Genomic DNA, 23,079 nt, shown 5'->3' on the forward strand with positions numbered 1-23,079 from the left:
TTAAATCGACGTCTCTGGCATCTACCCAGCATTATTGTCACTCTGTACTCTGGCTTGCGTCGGCCAGTGCTTTTCGCTTTAATCGGCTATACGCCGCCGTTATAAGGCTGCTGGTTCGTGCTTGCAGCATCACCGCAGGTTGTGTGGGCATGCTCAATCGCTCCAAACTTGGATCATTTGCATACCACCCTGCACTCTAGCTATTTGCTTAGTTTTGCCATTGTACCATGTTTTCTTCCAGGTGCGCTAATTTCTTTGTCTGTGTGTGTGTGTGTGTGTGTATGGTGAGCAGTGATAAATGTGATTTGGCAAGGGCAGGTGCGGTGGGGGAAATCACAAGTGGCTTGGGTACAACTGGTTATAGACCTATAAGTGAACTGCTGTGTTTATTTACAAATGCCACAAGTATCAGAAATAAGGAAGATGAAATAGTTTCACTGAGTGAGGAGTTTATTCCAAAATATCCCAAAATCCATGAGGCCTTGATCAGGACTCTGTGCACAAATTTAGTCACCAGGTTTTAATTGTGACAAGGATATGTCAGAAAGGATTCAGAAAAGTGGTCAGTGGTTTAGAATGTAGAGTACGAGGTCAGATTGACAGAATGGAAATTTTTAAGCTCCATGAATAGGAGGAGGATGATGGAGGGATATTATTGAAACATATAAGCTAGTCAGGGGGTTGTTATTGGGTTGACATGGGAGAGATTTTTCATAGAACATGGAGAGGGAGTAGAACAAGAGCTCATCCCTGGAAACTGTACAAGGAAGGTGTGAGGAGAGGAGAGTGAGGAGTAGGTTCTTTGCATTGAGAGCGGTTGGTGAGTGGAATATATTACCTGAGTGTGTGTGTTGTGAATGTAAATACATTGAATTAGTTTAAGGCAAGGTTGGATGAGCATTGTGTGCAATAGCATGTACCTCCCATGATGAGTCTCTGACTCCATGGAGGTCAGATACTACTAATAATAATAATATGCAGAATAGGATAAAAACATATAAATTACTGAGGGGATTTTATAAGATTGATGCAGAAAGAATTTTTCAAAACATGTTAATACATTGTCACCTGTAGATGTCAAATAAATGAGCAGTTTGCAACAGTGTGAGAACTAGATAAACATTTTGTTTGGCAAGTAACGAATAAGTGAAAAGAATTCCCAGCAACTGTAAGTGCACTGTCAGTGAATGACATTAAGAAGAAATGTAATGGGAATTGTGTGAATAATGGTTAGCAATAGGCTTCCTGCAATGATTCTTAAGACCCTATGGTGATTGCATGCTGATAATAAACATAGACTTTTTTTTTTTTTTTAAATTAAACAAATGTCAGATTATTGTTTAATACATAATGTTAAGTACATTTTTTTTTTTTTTTTTTTAAATACGAGAATCAGCTAATTCACAGCTTTGACAGTCTCTTTACAATAAAAATAATACTGATTCTCATCTGAAATATAAATATATCAAAGTATACATTTCTTGCATAAAAGTACAAAAATATGTGAAAACATTTCATTTGTTGAAGGAATATGTGAGCAGCTAAAAAATATTTATATTTCAGTAATATACTGTTGTATGCATATCTCACTGACTGTAAGAATAAAAAAAAATTAAAAAAATTACTATCTAGGATTAAAGATACCCCATTCCAACAGCATGTCTTACATGTTCTTCTGAAAATAAGCATTTGATTAATATTTCTGCCAAGTCATATTTGGAAATCACTCTTCCCACTGGTTGATCATTTTTCAGTTGATAATCTCCTCTTGCTGGATCATCTGCAAATTATATAGAATGTATTTTAATTATAAAAATCATATAGATTATCACCAATGTTCTTTCTAATTTTGCAAGTACAAATATTAATATGCTTAAATCCAAGGTGGCTACAAAAAATCATCAACATTTGCATGAGTTCAAGTGAGTGTACTGTCTAGACATTAGACACCCTAAACAAATAAGACTCTGCAACTTGCTGACACCAGTGTCAGTTCACCCACACACAGCACAAGCTAAAAGTAACTAATTAGTGGGATTAACTGGAATGGGCTAGAGTAATATTGGAATGGAGACATCATTTGCTCTAATTTACATAACACAATTCCGTGTGGTATTCTGTCAAATGTCTTTGCAAAACCCAGCTGTATGATAGTGTAGGCAGTCCTTTTCCCAACTCAATTGTCACTCTATTATAAATAGTAAACTACTAAGGTCTCACCAACTCTTCATAAAACCATGCTGTTTCTCACAGATGCTATCTTTCTACTCCTGTGGAACTCTGACAGATGTGAGACTAAGTTAAAATCTAGTCAGAGGCATTGCCAATTCTCTTGCATATTCTCATAAAATGCAAGCTGATATCCCATCTTATCCCATAGCCATATTTACACTGAGATTTTGTAACTGTTAAGTCAGAGTGAACAAAATATTAAAGAAAATTATGTTTCACTCGGACTTAACATCGTTATCACTCTCTTAAAAGAATTAACGATTTATCAGAAATGTAGAAGCACGTGTATAGAAATTTTACCTTTAGTTTTATATCTTATCTTATTTTGTAATGTGAAAATTCATTATATTTTGGTGTATAGCTCCTTAGTCTCAGATATTATGTAATTAACTAACCAAGTGGCTATGTGCTTCACAACCATATGCCTGGGGAAGGAGTGTCCTAGGTTCGATTCCCGTCGGTGGCGTGAGGAGCTGAAGGATCTTCCTCAGCCATAGCCAAGTTAGCCAGTCTTGGGCGTGGACAGCAGGGTTTTTCCCCCAGTTTATTCTGGGGTTTTTCATCCTGCAATGCAGGCAAACTGGCCTTGAGAACTCAACACTACAGGCCATAGGATACACCGGGGCATGAGGCTGACCACCTTATCCTGTAAATGGAGTGAGGTCTGATGATCAGTGGACCCTCGACACCGCAAGGTAAAAGAGGGTATAAGGAAGATGATGATGATGATGATGAACTAACCATTTGCTGGGTGAGAGATAATACCCAAAATGTGAAATGGCCGACTTCAAAAACATGTAGTGAGAGTACAGGTACATCTGTTATGTAGCAAGGTGACCCCCCCGAAAACCCTTCCACCATGATGCTACGAAAGTTATAAGAGGATTCCGCGAGCGGCGCTTGGTGCCGTGTGACGTAGATATCAGATGACGAATGAGAAAAGTGGTGCGCCATTTAAAAGAAGTGGTAATGCTGCATACAAGGCTTTTAGACGTTTTCCTGCTGCTGTATTCTTGTGCCTCGGAAGTCTGGCTGATATGGAGCCTCCATGTGGGTTTCCTTTGTTCGCAGAAGTTAAAACCAAATGACCAAGGGAACTTATCAGTCGGAAACAAAAGCCCAGCAGATCATGATAGTGGAAAACTACAGAAATCCTCCAAAATGAAGTATAGAGAAAAATCGTAAAGAGTATCCAGTAAAGTGTGAAGTGAAGTGAAGCGGTCAACGTAGATAGATATCTGACGAGATACTGAATCGGTTAAAGTAGCATACCAGCAAATTGGTAAGGTGAAAACTTTATGTCTTTTAACTAATGGAATTGAATAAGAAGATTTATTGTATGTGCTACTAGAGACTCTTTGAATTGTTAAGTGATAGATTTAAGAAAGAAATAGAACATTGTCTCATGAATGTACCTTGAGAGAGAGAGATATACAAGAGTTCTTAATTAGGCCTGAGATATATGTAAATTGATTAGGATTTGTCAGATTGTCAGAGAAGATTGTGAATGGAATTTGATCTATATTAAGAATGAAATTTGATCGAGTAGAGTGATACAACGAGACTAAGTGATAAAATGTTATTAATTAGGTTTCTCAGATAGAAATTTATGGAAGGGATAAATAACTGTAAGAGTGCTAATGCTGTACCAAAGTTTTATTGAATGATTAACTCAGTGCTTCAAAGTGTAATATATGTATTCTGCTTGTAATTAAAATGTTTTGTTTAAATATAAATGTTGTCTTGCCTATACTTAGATCCTACTGCACTTGCTCATAAAATACAGCGAACCTCAAAAGGCGGGAAAATTAGATATTATCAGGTCATGACTACAAGTTTAAAATTTATAAATGACAAGAGTGAATGCTGACTGGATTCTAACTCCTTGGTCTTATATGTTTAGTATATCCTAGGATTCAGGGTGGCGCAGCATTAATAAAATAAATTTTCTCTGAATTTGAATAGGGAGATAGAACCAGTGCTGAGACAAAGGAATAGGCATCTGCCATTTGCATTTCTTTGTCTCACAGAACAACAACTTCACTCTCGGCAAGGATTTCGGCCTAAGTAATAAGTATATTGAGATAGAAGTTAAAAGATAAATGATACTAAAAGGGTGATAAGAAAGTAATAAGTAGGGCTTATTGAAAAAAAGATACACTAGTGTGATTTAGGCTTACAAGAGAAAGAAAGGGCCTTAAAACACAAGGGGATGACACAACACAATATCCTAAGAACCTCCATTTCATCCACCTCTGTTCCCACGTCAGTCTCTGTCACATATGTAACTTCAATAATCTCTTTTGAATGATATATCCATGCAAAGTGGTGACTCAGTGACTCAACTATTCTATCTGCACTCATTAAGATTATCCTTCCTCTTACTTGCCATGTTATGAAAAACTCTTTGGGATTTCCTTTGGCTGATGGGCTAGTTTCCTCTTGTAACCTGATTTTACCTTCCTTATTATGCTGGTCATTTTTCTTACTCGACCCTTGTTCGGTTCATGATTGGCTGGTTACTTTTTACCTTATATACATTACACAGGATTTTTTTTTTTTTTTTGCAGCTCATGTTTAATGACACTACTCATCCATTTAACTCCTACCAAATTAGTCCCACGATACCCTTTGGTCACAGAATATTTCTCAAGCTTTGCAATCTGTCAAGAATGCATGGCCACTCTTCCAATTGGATGCAACATGACTACCTTGGTTATGGATAACTCTTTTGATTCTATGACTAGGTCCTATACTTTTGCACTCAGAGTTTCCTTCCTAACATGTTGTTGCAAATAATTATCTCTCGGTAGATGTTTATATTCTATTTCCTTCCTGCCATGTGATCTTCCTTCCTTCCTATCTATATCTCCATAGTCGAAGTCCCCTATGTAGCCCATGCTGCTATTGCAAAATCCTTTGCATATAGCAGCATGGGCTATAAGCAACCACCCTCTCACCTTTCCTCCCATCCTTTTTTGGCTGCAATTCATCTGCAGTACCTTCCCATATTATATTTTCTCTGTGTGTTGACGACGATGAATTGTCTACAGTTCATCATTGACAATTCATCGCAGAGAAACTTCATAGCAAAGATTATTCATCACGAGAAAAATTCATTGCAGAGACTATTCATCGTTGGAAATTGAACTGCATGAAAATTCATCACAGATATATGTGAAAAAAAAATTTTTTTTTAATTTATGTATAAAGTTACTCATATTATTTCTTATTACAGGCTCTGGAGATGGAATATTAATTATTACAGAACTGGGACAGGATGGTGAAGGAGAAAGAGCACCATATTTAACTCTACAATGCTCCCCAGGGTGATGTGTTACCCCAGGTGACTCCATTTTCTTCTACAAATTAGTCGCAGATGTGCACAGCGCTTCCCCCACTCAGCTATATACTCTAATCAACACTCGTTCTCCACATCAGTCAATGAGTGAGTGTAGTTCATGAAGTACGTGTCGTTCTGTAAGACTGTTGGGGTGATAGCATACCATGGTGAGCATTAGTGTGTGTTAACTTTGTGTAAGGTACCACAGCTATTTCTATCAATGTACAGTGACAAGAAAGTTGATGAGGTCTCTAAGCAACCAGAAGTTACTTTTTTATAACAACACAAAAGGTGGCATTGACAGTTTCAACCAAATGGCTCAAGACTACACAAAAAGCCGCAAAACCAGAAGAAGGCCTCTGCGCTATTTTTATGGGATGTTGGATCAAGCAGAAATCAACTCGCAGATAATTCTCTAGTCAGCAACTAAGAAAAAGATTATTAAGCGCCAATACTTGAAGAATTTGGGCTTGAATCTTGCGACACCATACATGAAAAGGAGACTGGCTCAGTCACTGTCTGGAGAACTTATGAATATCATAAAGAAAGTTCTGAACATCCAAGGCAATAAAGACACCAATGCTGGTCCTACTGAGGCTGAGGGATCTTCAGAACCAAAAGTGAAGAAGCAAGATAGATGTCAGATCTGTCCCGAGCCAAGGATCAGAAAACCAAAGTCTGTTGTTCAGTATGTGACATTTTTGTGTGTGTGGATCACAGGAAAGACCTTTGTGATGAATTAACATTCTAGAAAGAATTAACATTCTACATGGTTTATAAACTGATTTTGATGTATTTTAGTCTTTTTTTAAACTTTTATTAGATTTACCAACAACAAATCATTCACATGGTAGAAAAATGTTTATTTTTGTGTATATAAGTTCACCATTTGTATTGCAAGGTATTTTTTTCTTCATGTACATTTTAACTGAAATCTAACAACACATTTGCACAAGAAAAATTAGGATATATTCATTTTTTTAATGTTTTCATTAGAAAGTATGACACTTGATAAATATCAGTAAAAATTTAAAATTACATAATATTGTGTTTTATTTTCCCTTCCTTTTTCTCCTTTCGAAATATCATAGTAGGTAAACTCTGTTAATAGCTTGGGCTATCTAAACACAATAACAATTTCGATTACCTATAGTGGAGGGGAGAAGAAATGTCGTGGGGGTGATAGCATATCCCAGATGAACAGTGATGATGTCTAAAAAAAGAGTGAGCAGTCTAGGGTTAAGAATATTTAGGGAGAATAGTTATATCCAACTAACTGCTGATTGTTATCAGATTTCTGACAACAATCAACAGTTGTAATAATCGAGACTTATTTTCAGGGGGTAAAAGAACACCGTAAACTATGTTATACATGAAAAGTTACCATAAAATCTATTAGTGAAAATTAAAATTATTTGAACTGTTATCTGCTAAAACACATTAAAACAAGTGTTGTGCACCTAGAAGGCATGAATGTCGTGATGTTTCGTTTTTATTTTATTCCTTCAAAATTGTCCTATTAGCCACTTTGAAGGAGCAATTATTATTCTGTTGTTATTAAAACAGTTTAAAAATTTATCTTCAAGAGGAACTGGAATCAATACAATCAGGCATCTCTTTATCAAAATTTGTAGTCCTGAAAAGGACAGTTTTGATGATCATGAAAAGGAACACTTTTTATTTCATACTATTCAAAATTGGGCAGTATGGGAAAAAAAAAAAAAAAGAAACAAAAAAGGTGAATGCACAGTCACAAAGTTTTCAAAATAAAAAATTATGGGCAAACTCCTCTTAAGTCATCAAGAGTTTCACGATATTCATAATCACTAACGATGAGCTTTAGCCTTTTTGCAGTATCTCGATAGCGTTTCTTACCAGGAGGAGGTTGGGTGCCAGCTATATATTCCTCTATTTTCTCCTCATTGAAATGTTGCTCATCCTTTAAAGTTTTTAGAAACTTACATATTGTCGGATGAGAAGCACCAATTAGTTCGCTGAACGAATGATGCCACCCTTTGTATGAGTTGTTTGTCTTTGGTAACCCTTCCAGAGCGGCATGGTAACAATTCCATAAGGCATGGGGAAAGCGAGGTGGATGACGAAGTGATCGACAATCAGGTTTGCCAATCCAGGTGTCTTCTACATAGTGCAAAACAGACTGGCCTTCAGCAGGATAGTCATTATTTTCACATAACACTTCAAAAGCACGTACAACATTTGTAAATGGCACAAAAGCAATTGTTGATATCATGCAGGTTTTTACTGCAAATTCGGAATCAGCAGGAATCAGGTTATCATTTATAATGCCATAAATTCTTGAAGAAAGATTTATACGTTGGCAACACATGACTAATAAATTATTTAAGGAATTTACAAAGTATATTGGAATATTAATTAAAAGAAACTTTAATAAATACTTCCTATATTTCAGCAATGTCACATTGCCATCTTCATGGGACTATAGAAGTACAGCCACTCTGGGCTTGCAGACCATGCTCTAGATACCTGCCACAGAATATGTTGGAAGAAAGCCAAAGTAATACACCACAACAAGTTTAAGTACGGAAGATTATTCACAGAATCAGCCTCAGCTCTAAAAAACGTTCCAAACCTCAACAAATTTGGGTGCATGAGACTGCTCCAAATTTGGGAGACTTACATCATCAGCTCAATGGCCAAGACAACCCAATATAGCCTGCTGGGAGTCACCATTAGGACTTTAGGAACAACAATAGTTTCTGATCTTCTGCCTCATTTGCTTTTTGTAGTGCCGGCGTGCATGTGCAATATTTGTATGTTCCCATGAAGATGGCAATATGACATTGCCGAAATATAGGAAGTATTTATTAAAGTTTCTTTTAATTAATATTCCAGTATACATTGTAAATTCCTTAAATAATTTAATAGTCAAATGCCATGAATTGTGTACAGCTGCTCAAAAAGAGGTATAGTAGTTTTAAAAGTGCCATCTGCATACCATGTTGTCGATTGCGACAATAACTGGAGATTTCGCTTAGTGGAAAATATCAGCAATCTGTTGCGGCCATCATTGCTGTCATGGCAAAGGAACTTTTCATTTCCATAGGTGATTTTATATATAGGCAGAATAATTAAATTACTTAACGAATTTGGATTTGGTGGTACCTGTCCTGCTTGATTTTGGGTTCTTCAAATAGACATCTTTACAGAGGCATTGCTCGGCATTTGGCCGATGATGGCAGGAGATATTTTTGTGTATGCTTCCATGATAATTCAATGAGTCCCATCATTAGTTGTACGGGCTTGATCTTTAATCTCATTAAGTAGCTTCACTACTTTAACCTGTGCCATCTTACCAGCATTACGTGCCATGTTGGTTAATTCGTTTGATAATGTTGTCACCAGCTGTATGAATATGCACATGGCAATGCATTTTTTTTTTGACACTGATCACATTTCTAAAAATTCTTTTAATTTTCTTTGTCTTTTATAAATAAATGACCATTATTATTCAATTTACGCTTCATCTTCTTGCTTAAAATAAATTCCAGAGGCATTATGCAATAATTGTAATTAATTTATAAACTGGTTCTTAAACTTCAAACTTTTAAACACTTACCAAAAGAAAAAAAATGTCGGGGATCAGACTTCTGAGAACACATGATGTAAAACTGTTTAATTTGAAACTTCCAGTGCAGAACTTCACTTTCAAATATCTAGGCAGGAATATATTCACAGTAGCAGCTCCAACATAGTAGTGAAACAGCAGCTTTTATACTCTGGGAACCAGTGGTTAAATTCAGCCAGGGTTCTCCGGGTCCCGGCCCCGGAACTTTTTTATGCACCAGACCCGAAACATTTTTCTGTTTTGTGACTTTTCTCCCTTTACGGTAATTAAGCCTAACACAAAACAGACAGAAATGACAGGTTATTGAGAAGTGCATGATCGGTGCGGTATTAACAAAAGATCGTGCGATCAAAAAATAAAAGCAAGCCACCAGTTGAGTTGAAATGCTAACTCTCTTCAACCAAATTCCACAGTTAAATTGCCATAACAGCATTCACTATATATATATATTTCTTAGTTTTAACACGTTTATGAATTTTAACACATTCGGTTGAATTTCATTGCTGCTTTGCAAACTCATACACATCTAATTAATAACAATAGTTTTTAGTTAGATACTGTGTTTGCCATATGGTTTTGCTTGAGTCTATATAGCATAGTTTCTATATGAGGGAACATGTGATTCATCCATTAGTGTCGTTTTTATCCAAGTTGTCTCTAATTACACTATTTGTTGAGAAATATATTACACAGACTGCTCATACCTTATTCACCGACATAATAAAAGTAATTGTTTTTCTTGTCTCTGCAAGGCGATTGGGAGGGCGTGTTGATTACCGCAGGAGCAGTTACTATCGCCCCCAACGTGCACATGTTTAAGCTTTTTTTTTTATGTGCAAGGTATATGCAAAACTTTTTAATTTCTTTTTTCGAAAAGTAAAATCAGGCATGGTTATATTTGAGTTATATTTGAATAAGTACGGTACTTAAACTATGGGTAAGTACATTGGTATCTTCTTTAACCCTGCAGAAGTCGTAATCGAAAAAATTTCAGCTTAGGTTGCATGTATCCAAGAGATACATTCATTACTAGTATGTGCTGAAATGCAATAAAATCTTAAAAAAACAAACAAACTACAAATATAATACATGATGGTTTATTTATTTTCAGATATAATCTAGAAATTATTGAAAAAAAGAAACAAATAAAAAAAAAAAACTAAACCAGTGCTATACTGACATCGGGGTTCACGGTATCTCTCAGATAGAATTTATTATCAAATATCACACACCTTTACATAACACATGTTAAACCAAACTGACTTCAATTTTCTAGTGAATAACGCTTTCAGCGATGATTTTTCCTGCAATGATTTTTCCCTGCGATAAATTTTCCTCTTGATGAATTTTTTCCACGATGAATTGTCCGTTAACCTATTTTCTTTATCCTCCCTGACAATAGTAAACTCTTCACATTCTATCCCTGTAATTACATCATCTGCTATTAGCCAAGTATCTAATGCCTATAACATCTGGCAAAGTTGCACTAGCCAATGCCAAAATCTCCTCCCTGTTCCTTATATTTCTGGCATTAGTATATACTCCTAAAAAGCATCCATTTAGGGCCCCAAACTTCCTCTACTTCCTGAAATGACGACCCTACTCAATATTGTTGCTTGAAAGACTACATTCCATTTGTTTTTCATTCTCACACTTGCCTTATGCATGCCTTCACACAACACACACACACACTCACCTGCATCCACCCTAAATGCTTAAGTTTTCATGGGTGTGTGTGTGTGTGTTTCAGCACTCAGTGAAAAAAAGTTCTCTAGTGTGAAATATTGTCGTCTGTGCCACTGTTATGTCATCACCTTTCCTAAAATTAATTTACCTTCTTTATGAATTTACCTCTCTAGAATGACTACAAGACTTACAAAATTTCCCTGACTCTAATATCTGTATCACTTCTTACGTGTTCATTCTATAAAGAAAGCAAATTCTATATCTCTAGCCGATTCCTAATTTTACTCACATGCTTACCCTGACTGTTAAGTTATTCCTTGCTAAAAGAAACGAATCCTCTAATTTTTTTCTGGGGCCGTCTCCTCTTCAGATATTGACAAATTTATTTTTTAAAGCTGGGCCAGTCAATATCTTGGAATAGTGGGGACTCTTATTCAGGGAGACTTTTGGTGCACATAGATGAATAAATTTTGTGCTTAAACTCATAAATTAAACGCTTTACTGTGGCTAAGTAAATTCTGGTTTGCAGTCGTAACCTCTATAACAACATGTTATACCTTTCTTTCAACCCCCCCCCCCCGGCTATGGTTCAGATTAATGAGTGGTAGTTTTGATTCATATCACAGGGCAAAACTCAGGTATAGAAGAAAAAACATTTATTGGAATCTAAAGACATATACACTTAGACCAATCTCACTTTCAATTAGTTCAATCACATGCTAAATAAAACTGTATCAAACTGATTAATACTCTATTGATACATTGATTAATACTGATTAATACATAGTTGATTCTATCTACTATCATTAGTAGATAGAATCAATATTCTATCTACTATGTTAGTCTTGCACATTAAACTAGTCCAAATCATCTATAATCATTCCAGACAATTTGTCTTATGGATATTAGCCACTGTTAAATAATCACTTAAAGTTCTTAAATACTTGTAAAGAACTTTGTGTATAAATTGGTATTATATGAATGCATCATATATACAATGAATGGGTAAATTAGATATAAATAATAGTCCAAATGTAAATTTAAATAATCACTTAAAGTTCTTAAATACATGTAAAGAACTTTGTGTATAAATTGGTATTATATGAATGCATCATATAATCACTGTCCATACTCGATTATTACACTACAATGATCCTTCTCTTTTACTGACTGGGTAATTATACAACAAAATCTGTACTTTACCATTTCTTGGGGAAGGATCTCCAGGTCTGTCTGAACTGTCCTTCTTTGTTTGAATTACCTCTTGATACTTCCATAAGCCTACGTCCGCATGGTGGGTCACTATGGTCATCAGATTAAGCTATGCTCTGCACCTGGCATTGTTTCTGCATCTATTCTCAATCTGTTTTGGGCCATCCTTGTTTCTACTGCCGGTTCATAGGATACATCCATGATATTCTGTTGGAACTTTCAGCATAGGAGCAAAGATAGCATATGCCGACATCTCGCGCTTTAGTACCAGCAGAAATTCAGAGATCGAAGGGAAAGGCGCACCGTCCGATATCACACTATTGCCAAGAAACACCATGAGGAACTTCCAGTCCATGGGAAAAGTCGAATCATCATCCAGCAAAATAGGCGAAAAAAGCCTTGAGAAAGGGGTGCAAACCCCTTTTTATTCTGCCCTCCTTTTAAGAACTCTGTTATGAGCTGCGATAGCGCCCTCTTACTTTCTGTGATCTTTTCCCGCCTGCTACTTTCTTCGTCCGTGGGAATTTCGGCACAATGCGAGATCTCTAGTGGCTTCTTCTGGGAAACGAATGTGCGTCACTTTCCAAGATTGCCAATGCCTCAGGCCTACCCGTGACATTTGGACTATTGTTTACATCTAATTTACCCATTCATTGTATACATGATGCATTCATATAATACCAATTTATACTCCTGCTAAAGAACATGGTCTTACAATTTTACTAAAAGGAGGTAATTCTATTTCTATTTACAGTTAGTACTTTATTTCTTCTGCTCGAGTGCAAGTTTTTTCTCTCAGCTGATTTTTCTGACTTGTTAAATCCTGAATGAATTGTTTCCTTTTAAAAGTTCTTCATTCAGGATGTAACACTAGATACATAAAACCAAAACCATTAGGTGCAGTCCATCAGAACTATACAAATCCTTCTTTCTTTAAACTAAGTCCATAGGTCTACAAATCCTAAATCATTTCTTCTGAATAACCCATGTATTGATTTTTTTTTTTTTTTTTTTTTATTATGTTGAGCCCATATATGTTTGCTATCAATGCCCTTCTCCTCAGTTTGCCTCTATCATAGCATGGCAGAAGATTTTTTTGTTCATCCAACAACTCCTTCATTTTCTCTCTCTCACAGAATACTTCTCACCTCTCACATCATTAGTGCAAATCAATACAATTATTTCTTTCATCTTACCTTTCTGCACCTGATGGCATCACTAATATTAATTTTTGTGCCAGGGAAACAAGATTTTGTTAAACTTTCATTAAGTATACCTCTGATCATGAGTCCCTGCACAAAATTTTTCTTTACCTTGTTTCTCTCATTTATTCACATGATCTTAATTCTTACCTTGGAACTCTTGCTTCTTTCTCTTCTCAGCCATGCTGATCTCTTGTTATTTTTTTCAGTTTTTCAATTTAACACTTTGTTTTGTGAAGGATAACATGCAGGCTAACTATTTCCTTATTAAGGTCTACTTCGTTCTGAACTTCCACTACTGCATGTTCAACATTAATTCTGAATTTAACATTTATTTTCCAGTTTACCATCAATACTGTCTGCTCTAATAACACTTGCTTCATTCTCATCACCCACCTGGCACTTACTTTTAAAACACTTACCACACACCTGCTAACCAGTTTTTCTCTCCTACAAATCCTTTAACTTTCACAACGAATACATCCTACAACACTGCAATGTACAAAATCATGCAAATTCAATTCACACGACATCCTTGCACCTCTACCGTGCATTCTTGGCATATTGACAACATCAAATTTAAACAAAAATACAAGGTTTACTTTTATTTATTCGTATGGAGTTTCCACCTTTTTCTTCCCCATCCCTATTGGGGTGAGTTGAGCCCCTCATGAGGGGTTAAGTATTTATGGCTGTAGATCCGTGTGTGTGTTCACGGGGCCAGTTTGCGGGATGAAAAATGCCAGATAAACTGGCGGAAAAAACTCTACTGCCCACGCCCAAGACTGGCTAACTTGGTATGGCTGAGGAAGATCCTCAAATTCCTCATGTCTTCAATGGGAATCGAACCTGGGACACTCCTTCCCCAGTCATATGGTTGCGAAGTGCACAAGGTTTACTGAAAAACTATAACTCAGTCAATCACATACTCATATAAAACAAAAACTACAACAAACTAACTTATTAGTAACTAAATTATGAAAAAATTGACTTATTCCTCAGAAGTGTTAATTACCGACAACACATACAATGCACCACTTGTATGATGTATGAGATAAGGACTTGCCATACAGGTTCAAAGTTGTTCTTAGGGATAGGCTTGTTAAGTGTCGAGGATATGTTTAATATTTTTTGAAGTGAAGCCATTCTGTAATATGATGTAGTGGATGATGTCCAGTTCTTGTTGGAGATCTTTGGAATTGAAGCAGATAGTATGTGTTCTATTGAGCAAAGATTTGATTATGCCTACTTTTTGAAATGGATGATGAGCTGAATCTTGTATGTAGTATCCTAAAGGTAAGTTTATGGTTAACAGATGTAAATGGGGTAGAGAAAAGGACGATATTCAGGAAGGCTAATTTTCCATCTTTTTCTTTTTCCATGGTGAAGGCGATGTGTGGGTAAGCTGTTGATTTTCATTAAGAAAGTCAGTAGAGATGCTTCTGATCTGGCCAGATGATGCACTCATCATTCTTGTAGTATTCCCAGAAGGTTGAGATTCTATACATGTCAATAGGGAGTCTTCAAGATGCTCTAAGTAGAAATTGGCTAGTGCATGTGACAAACGATTTCTCATTACAGTGCCTTCTATCCGTTTGTAGAGTTGGTTTCTGCAGATGAAGTAGCCTAAAGTTGAAGAGTTTGACTATGTCTGAAGTAAGCCCACTGATAATAGTTGGAGAGCATCAGTCAGAGGTAAACTAGTAAATAAGGACTGGATGTTGAAACTGACCATGATATCTGTAGGCTGAAGGGTTAAGTTCTTTATTTCTGTCAGGAATTCTGATGAATTTTTCAAAGAGGCTCATGTGCGACTTGTATGGGAGGTTAAAAGACAAGCTAGGAATCTAGCTAGGCAATATGTGGGACCATCTGTGCAGTCAACTATAGGTCTGTGTGAGATTCCTTCTTTGTGGATTTTTGGTAAGCCAACATGGAGGTCTACCAAAATGAGTCTTCAGTTTTTTTATGTTATCTTCATCCAAGCTGATCACTTTGTTAAGTAGAGAATTCAGTTTGTTGAATTGGCCATTTGTAGGGTTCTGAGTAATCTCCTGGTAAGTGGGTTGACTTTATAATTGAATGAAATGTTTTCTGTTGTACTGAAGAACTGGTCATGATTACCATGTATTTTCCTTTGTTTGCTTTTGTAATGGTGAACTAGTTGTAACATTTCAAGAATTTTAGGGCCTTGATTTCAGCTAGAGAAAAGTGCAGAGTGTGTGTGTGTGTGTGTGTGTGTGTGTGTGTGTGTGTGTGTGTGGTGGGGGAGTTTGGCTCTGAGTAGTACTGAGGAGATTTGTAGTCAGAGTTTGTTGGCATTATCCCTTGAGAGGGTAGGTAAGTTACGCTCAATATTATGTTATGTAGGAAATCTAGGTATAGAATTTTTTTAGACATTTAAAGAAAAATCATGTTCCTTGAGAAGTACTGAAGTTTCTGCAGGAGTGAGGGACTGAATCAACTTTTTTGATAAAAAAAATTGTCATGATAAAGTTCAAATGCTGTTATAAGTATTGCTGTATAAATGCTGTATTAGAACATAGAAATGTTCTAAATACCAGTAGGGCTGAACTTGACACCATCATTTAGTTTCCTAACCAAATGGACTAACACGAATGAAAGGGAAATAGTTGTTACACCACTATTTGCAATGTCCAGCTATTTGTGGCCAGGTTCTTGGCAAATTTTACTCATTTGCTTTGAGCAAATGAGTCAAATTTGAACTCGAGGATAAAATCTAAAACTATGTTGAGAAGGTCCGAGATGTTGCAAATTGAGAACAAGATCCCTTTGGATCAACAGTGTTACCTATACCACAAAGTACACAGCATACATAAACTTTGATTAGTTAAGTTTCCAAAATCAATTCTTATGGGATTTGAACTACGCAACTTTTTTTTTTTTTTTTTTTACATTGTATAGCTTTAAACTGGAAACAAAGGAAACCAGCCTGTTAAATAAGAGGACACAATTCATTTAGTTTCTAAAACTGGCTTTTATTGGAAAAGTAGACTGTACTGAACTACATGAACTATGACATGGTAACTGTTATGATTCTGACAAAATGCACACTATTTTCACTCTTATATTAAATCAAAAACAAACAAAACTGGTCAAATGGATCTTGGGAAGCAGAAGTACAAAGTTCAAACATGTGAAGTAAAATATATAGATAAAAATATTCAACTGCCCACAAATTACGCTCTCATTTTTATTATTCTTTTACAACTTAACAACACACTGTAAGTGAAAATTTAGCAAAGTTGAAATAATTGCTGTTATCAAACTGTTACTTTGTAACACCTTGTTAATATTAATTACCATATCAAATTATAATTCAAAAAAGGCAATTAATCCAAACTTAGTACTTGCTATCTAGTATAAAAAATGTTATTTTTTTAATAAGTAATAATGAAAACACATTCTGATTAAAATAATAACCTGATATATGAGGTGGACAAAGAGCAATCCATTCTCGGTCACTATCTTTTAACACTGCAAGCATTCGTTCATGATCTTCAGTGACTGGGATATAGGGCGTAGGTACCTTTTCTCGCTCCCAGAATAAAAATGCTTAAAACATAATAGCAAGAAAAGAAAACAGTAAGACTTAAAATAAATCCTAAGAAGATTTTATAACTTATGCATAATTCATTAAATAACTCTGTACTTTAAGTGTTATTGCAGATCATGAAATAAATAGATATTCCCTCCCCCTTTTCTTTTTATCTGGCACATTTTACTGTGCCATTTATCACATTTTATATTACTGTGTTTTACTGTCACATTTTATTGTTTTACTGTGTTGCATCTAAATAGTTAGCAGATGAATACTGAGTATCCAACCACTACCCTGACTACTGGAGGCTTGAAGTTACGAAAAGTTTTGTTCTCTAGTGGAGGAGGGGATCCTGGATTATCTGTCTTATTCAGTCTGGATTATCTGTCTTATACTTAAAAAAAAAAGTTACATTTATTGCTGATGCTCCATTCAATCACTTTGTGGACTATTTTGTTAGGAAACTACAAGTTGCCTAATCATATTCAATAAGCTGTTGAATTAGATTCAATTGAACACAGATGTGTTCAATTGAACAAAGACAACTGACGATTCACATTAACCTCATAACAACTAGTCTTTCAGTTATCTGAGGAGCCTTCATAGTTCCTTTGGTATCAACGATGTTCTTTGGTTGGAAAGACCTGGATTATCTGTCTAGGATGAAGAACCTAAGCATGAAAATAAGGATTGGAATTTGTATGGTGATTCATTGATTTGAGAAGTCCTTGAGGAGAGTGTGACAACACTGTGTTTTCCTGGATAAAGGATGTCAGTAATGCTGTAAGGATGCAGAGAGTTAAAGTGAAAAAGATGTTTATTTTGGCTGGTACAAATGATTTAGCAGGTGACAAGTGTGGTATGTGAGAAGACATGAAAGAGTTGCTAGTTCATGCACCAAAGAGTGAGAAGGTAAAAGTTGTGTCTGTTGCCACAGTATGACAGAGGCGAGCTATGCTCGTGAATGAGTTAGTGTGCAGATTGTGCAGGAGGAATAGTGTGGAGTTCGTGGAGTGAAGTTAATGAAAGGAAGGATTTATATAATATAACATGGATGGCTTGCACCTAAATGGATTTGATGTCAGGAGTCTTAAAAAATTGTTTTTTAGTGTGAATTCAGAAGTACAGTCAGAGAGACTAAAATTTTTAAGGGGGGGATACAGGTGAGCATGGGTCCAGGAAACCTAGAGGTTGGTAAGTGGGAAAGCAAACACATGATGCAAAACATAGCATCCCAGGTTAACTTTAGTCAGCAAGTAACAGAAGGTGTAAGGGAGATGTTTTTTTTACGTTTTTATTTATTTGTTTATTTAATTTTTTTTTTTTTTTTAATATTGAGCCCTTACATGAGAGGTTGGTTGGTCAACCTATAATACATTAATACTATATACCGGTGGTGGATTTGTAAAGGAGGAACTTATTCACATTTGATTTAAAAACCTGTATATTGTATTCCTTGGGAAACACATCAGGAAGAAGAATGTTCCACAATACAGCAGTAGCAGGGATGAAGGAGAAGGAAAAGAAACTTGTTCTGTGGGTTTCAAGGTGCACTGTGTAGGGATGTTGAGCAGCAGCTGCATGTGTTAAGAAGGGATTAGTACTAAGTGGGAGAATTATTGATGCTATTTCAGATGAACATTTCCCATGGAAATATTTATAGAATACGCACATTGCAGAAACCAAACATCTGTGCGAAAGTGAGAGGAGTGAGTTGGTAAGAGATGGGTTATTAATCAATCTAATTGCTCTTTGTTTCCATAATTTTCATAATATACATTATAAAAATTATGGAAACAACTATTGTGTTAAAGTAAAACTTTAGTTTAATATAAACCAAAATGTACACTCAACCATTAAAAAAAAAAAAAACTTACTACATCAAAATTAGAGTCCATTATTATTATTAGGTTACAAAATTAAATTAAGCTGGAGAGCAACATGTTCATACCAAAAAAAATTACTTATATAAGTATACCTATAAATTACAACAAACCAGTATGGATAGTGGCCATACTGGTTTCTTGTAGAAAAATTAACAGAATCCTACACCACTATAATCTTAATGCCACTTTTAAACCACCTTTAAAACTAAAAAGCATATTCAACTCCTCTAAGGATCCTCTCCGCACATTGGCATAACCCGAAATTTATTGCATCTATTGTACTTGTAACTTACTTTATATTAGAGAAACTGGACATAAAAAAATCAGCTAACGCCTTTTATTCCCTTATAGGGAGTAGGCGAGGCCTTTATACCCTATCTAGCTTTTGGAGACTGAATGGGCAGTTCAATCTCCACCGGTAGCCAATCAGATAGCCTTTTTTTTTTTTTTTTTTTTTTTTTTTTTACAAATAGGGATTGTATGTCCAGAAATATATAAAAATATGTAAAAATCCCTCTATTTACAAACAGGGATTTTACAATCCCTATTTGTAATTTAACAATCCCTATTAAATTTAACAATTTTGAAGAAGCAAGCCTCTCAGATCATGCTCTTAACACCCTACACCAAATTGATTGGAAAAGTACTTGTTCTTTACATCATACAAAAACCGGGTATGAATGGAAATTTAAAGAAGCATGTGAAATTTTAATTAACCATCCCAATCTTAACAATAATGGCGGCATAAAAATCCCAAAAATTTGGATGGCACACATTCAGCCCACTTCATTTTCCAGCAAACCCTGACTTCGAGACTAATTCAGATTTTATTGGCCCCTATCCATACTGGTTTGTCGTAATTTATAGGTATACTTATGTATGTAATTTTTTTGGTGTGAATAATGTTGCTCTCCAGCTTAATTTAATTTTGTAACCTCCTAATAATAATAACAACAGGACTCCCAGCTTTGATGTAGTAAGTTTTTTTTTTTTTTTTCCCAGCAAATAGTCAGGCGAATAGTTTTAATGGTTGATAAGTAAATTTAGCATACCATGTAGATTGTAGTGAAGCTTTTTTCTTTTTCTTTTTTCATCTGGAGTATATGTGTGTATACTCCAGATGATGACCTTAATGTGAAGATCGAAACATTGAGTGTTCATTTTGGTTTATGTTAAACAAAAGTTTTATTCTAACATGGTAGTTGTTTCCATAATTTTCATAATATACTCTGATCACCATATAAGCATGAACAAAAGGATGCTCTCCTCTGTATATAGTCAAGCATTTTGAGGGACCTCAGGGCCCTGCTCCAAATGTGAGAGCAGTATTCAATAGCTGGGCAGATTTATGATTTATATAAGGTTAACAGCTGTTCAGAGGTCAAGTAATGTCTTGAGTGAAAGAGAAATCCTAGTTTTTTAGAAGCTGAGGATGCAAGCATTGTGATGTGTTTATGCCAGGAGAGGCTTGATGTCAGGTTAATTCCAAGAAGAGAAATTTCATCTTGTCTAGAAATTTGAATGTTGTCAAAAATAACACCGGGAGAAAATAGTTCTTTTTTTGTGCGAAATAAGATGGAACTAGGTTTTACTAGCAATGAAACTGACGAGGTTATCTGAACTGCATTGGAGGATGGCTTGGAGACCAGAATTGAGGGCAGTGGTGATTGATGTTCCATAGGTTGAAGTGAGTTGTGTAGAGTAAGGTTTATCAAATGAAAGGGAGGAGTGAAACATGCTGTCATCTGCAAAACTGTGTATTGGGTTGGAGTAGGTCATTGATATATAGCAGGAAGAGAGTTAGTGAGAGAACAGAACCTTGTGGAATTCCAGCATTAATTGAATGGTGAGAGGATAAGGAAGCATAGTGTACATCCAGACAGAAAGTTGGCACTCCAACTGCTGCCATTTGTCCAGAGATGGGCGATATGAGAGTATATAATCTTCTGTTGATCAGCATGACGAAATACTGGTGGTTGCTTAATAGCTGAGTGCCTTCAAGGTAGTGTAGGAGTTGGAAATTGACAGCTTGGATGGCTTGGAAACCAGAATTGAGGGCAGTGGTGGTCGATGTTCTGTAGGTTGAAGTGAGTTGTGTAGGATAAGGTTTATCAAATGAAAGGGAGGAGTGCAGCATGCTGTCATCTACAAAACTGTGTATTGGATAAGAGGTCAACTGAAGTAGGTCATTGATATATAGCAGGAAGAGGATTGGTGAGAGAATAGAACCTTGTGTAACTCCAGCATTCTTTCATTCATATAGCACAAGTTAGAGATACAAATTTACAAATTTTCAAACCAAAACTAAGATGATGCATTATGATAAGGAAGATGCAGAAAGAGTAATTGCAAATTTTTAAAATATTACAGTTTTCTAATAAGAAAATATAATTCTTTCAAAAGTTTTCTTACCATCTTACATCATCCTCTAAAAGAACATTTTTGAGTAAGAAAAAGTGCAAAAAAATTGCACAAAAACAACAGTTATATAAAATAATATTTCCAGAGACTAGCTATTATTATTATTATTTTCCTGACCTCCATGGAGTCACAAGTGTCATCATGGAAGGTCAACACTAGTCAACACAAAGTCTATCATCCCACTCCTTAAATCCATCCAAAGTCTGCATGTTCACTACCCTCTCGAGCAATGCCTTCCATGCTCCTACCCATTCTCTATGCAAAACACTTACTTCTAACCCTTTTACTCACCACCTTCTTTTGCAACTTTCAGGAATGGCTCCTTCAACCATATGAAAATCTTCTCTGTGCTAATATGATAATAACGCTTCAACAGCTTAAAAGTTTCGATCATATCCTCCCTTTGCTTTCTATCCACCAAACTCTGCAGTCTGCTGTCAGTCTATCCTCATAATGAACATTGTACAGTCCTGATATCATTTTTGTTATCTGTCTCTGTACCCTCTCCAAGGTTACTTCATCCCCCTTCAAATTCCAGTGACTAGATCTGATCACAGAAATTCAAATGTGGTCGAATCAAAGCATTATACAATGGGACCGGCACACTTTTATCTTTCATGGTTAATATTCTCCTAAACATTGTTGCATTTTTCTAAGATGTCTTCATAACTTCTGTAGTATGTCTTCTGACTTTCAATCTATACAATCATCCCAAGATCCCTTACTTCTTCATATCTTCAAGTATAACTCCACCAGATGGGTATCAAACATTCCATCTGTGGATCTCAAATTTTAAAACCTTACATTTAGTTGCATAAACCTGACATTCTCATACATCTGCTCACTATGCCAGCTTATTCAAATCCTCTTGAAGAGCAAAAACATCAGCAGTATTACTAATAACCCTTCCAAGCTTAACATCATGTACAAACATAATGGTGGGAAATGAATAATGTCATTGCCCAGTGTGAGACCACTGCACTATTTATTGGAGACCTGAAGTGGACTGAAGGCTTGAAAAAAAGTTCCATGTTTGATCTCTAGAGCAGTGTTTCCAGATTATGTCAAAAAATAAATGAAAAATTTTATATATAAATATATATATATATATATATTAGGATAACCAAGCAATTTTATATGCTTGGTTATTTTAGCTCCTAATCCCAAGTATGCAAACAATTAAGTTTGCGCCTGAAACAAAGTTCAAGTCTAAAGATGGTACAACACCAGGGCAACTCATTGTAAAGGTGGCTAAAGCTTTGATCACTATTCTTAGTATTTTCCCATAATGTAAAGCACATCTCACTAGAAGATGTATACTGCAATGCATTATGGGTGGGGTCACTACCCAGACCGGTTTCGACCTTTTTTTGAGGTCTCCTCAGTGAGTAGCTAGACCCTAAATACCAAGGTTTTAGTAATACAAAGCCTTATCAACTTTACCTATTTAAGTTGCAACAAGGTGTATTAAGTTTTAATAAAAATCTCTGGAGGAGATATTGATGGGAATAAATTTTTAACTTGGGTATATTGTATATTAGGATAACCAAGCAATTTTATATGCTTGGTTATTTTAGCTCCTAATCCCAAGTATGCAAACAATTAAGTTTGCGCCTGAAACAAAGTTCAAGTCTAAAGATGGTACAACACCAGGGCAACTCATTGTAAAGGTGGCTAAAGCTTTGATCACTATTCTTAGTATTTTCCCATAATGTAAAGCACATCTCACTAGAAGATGTATACTGCAATGCATTATGGGTGGGGTCACTACCCTGGTGAGTTGCCCTGGTGTTGTACCATCTTTAGACTTGAACTTTGTTTCAGGCGCAAACTTAATTGTTTGCATACTTGGGATTAGGAGCTAAAATAACCAAGCATATAAAATTGCTTGGTTATCCTAATATACAATATACCCAAGTTAAAAATTT

General features: G+C 35.7%; 1 protein-coding gene across 2 annotated transcripts in view; it reads right to left on the reverse strand.

Moving 5' to 3' along the window:
- Positions 1-546: 546 nt before the first annotated feature.
- The window catches only part of LOC150104516 (flavin reductase (NADPH)), a 92,747-nt gene continuing 70,214 nt past the window's right edge, over positions 547-23,079 (reverse strand). For both annotated transcript variants that reach the window (XM_090395702.1, XM_090395703.1), the window contains exons 4-5: positions 16,727-16,858; positions 547-1,780 (exon numbers count right to left, since the gene is read on the reverse strand). In XM_090395702.1, coding sequence (XP_090251828.1) covers positions 1,635-1,780; positions 16,727-16,858 — 278 coding nt within the window. In that variant the 3' untranslated portion in view covers positions 547-1,634. The remainder of the gene's footprint in view (positions 1,781-16,726; positions 16,859-23,079) is intronic.

The sequence above is a fragment of the Typopeltis vanoorti genome, chromosome 7 (assembly GCF_054136105.1).
Source record: "Typopeltis vanoorti isolate ZY-2024b chromosome 7, IOZ_Tvanoo_1.0, whole genome shotgun sequence".
In the NCBI taxonomy this organism is placed as follows: Eukaryota; Metazoa; Arthropoda; class Arachnida; order Uropygi; family Thelyphonidae; genus Typopeltis; species Typopeltis vanoorti.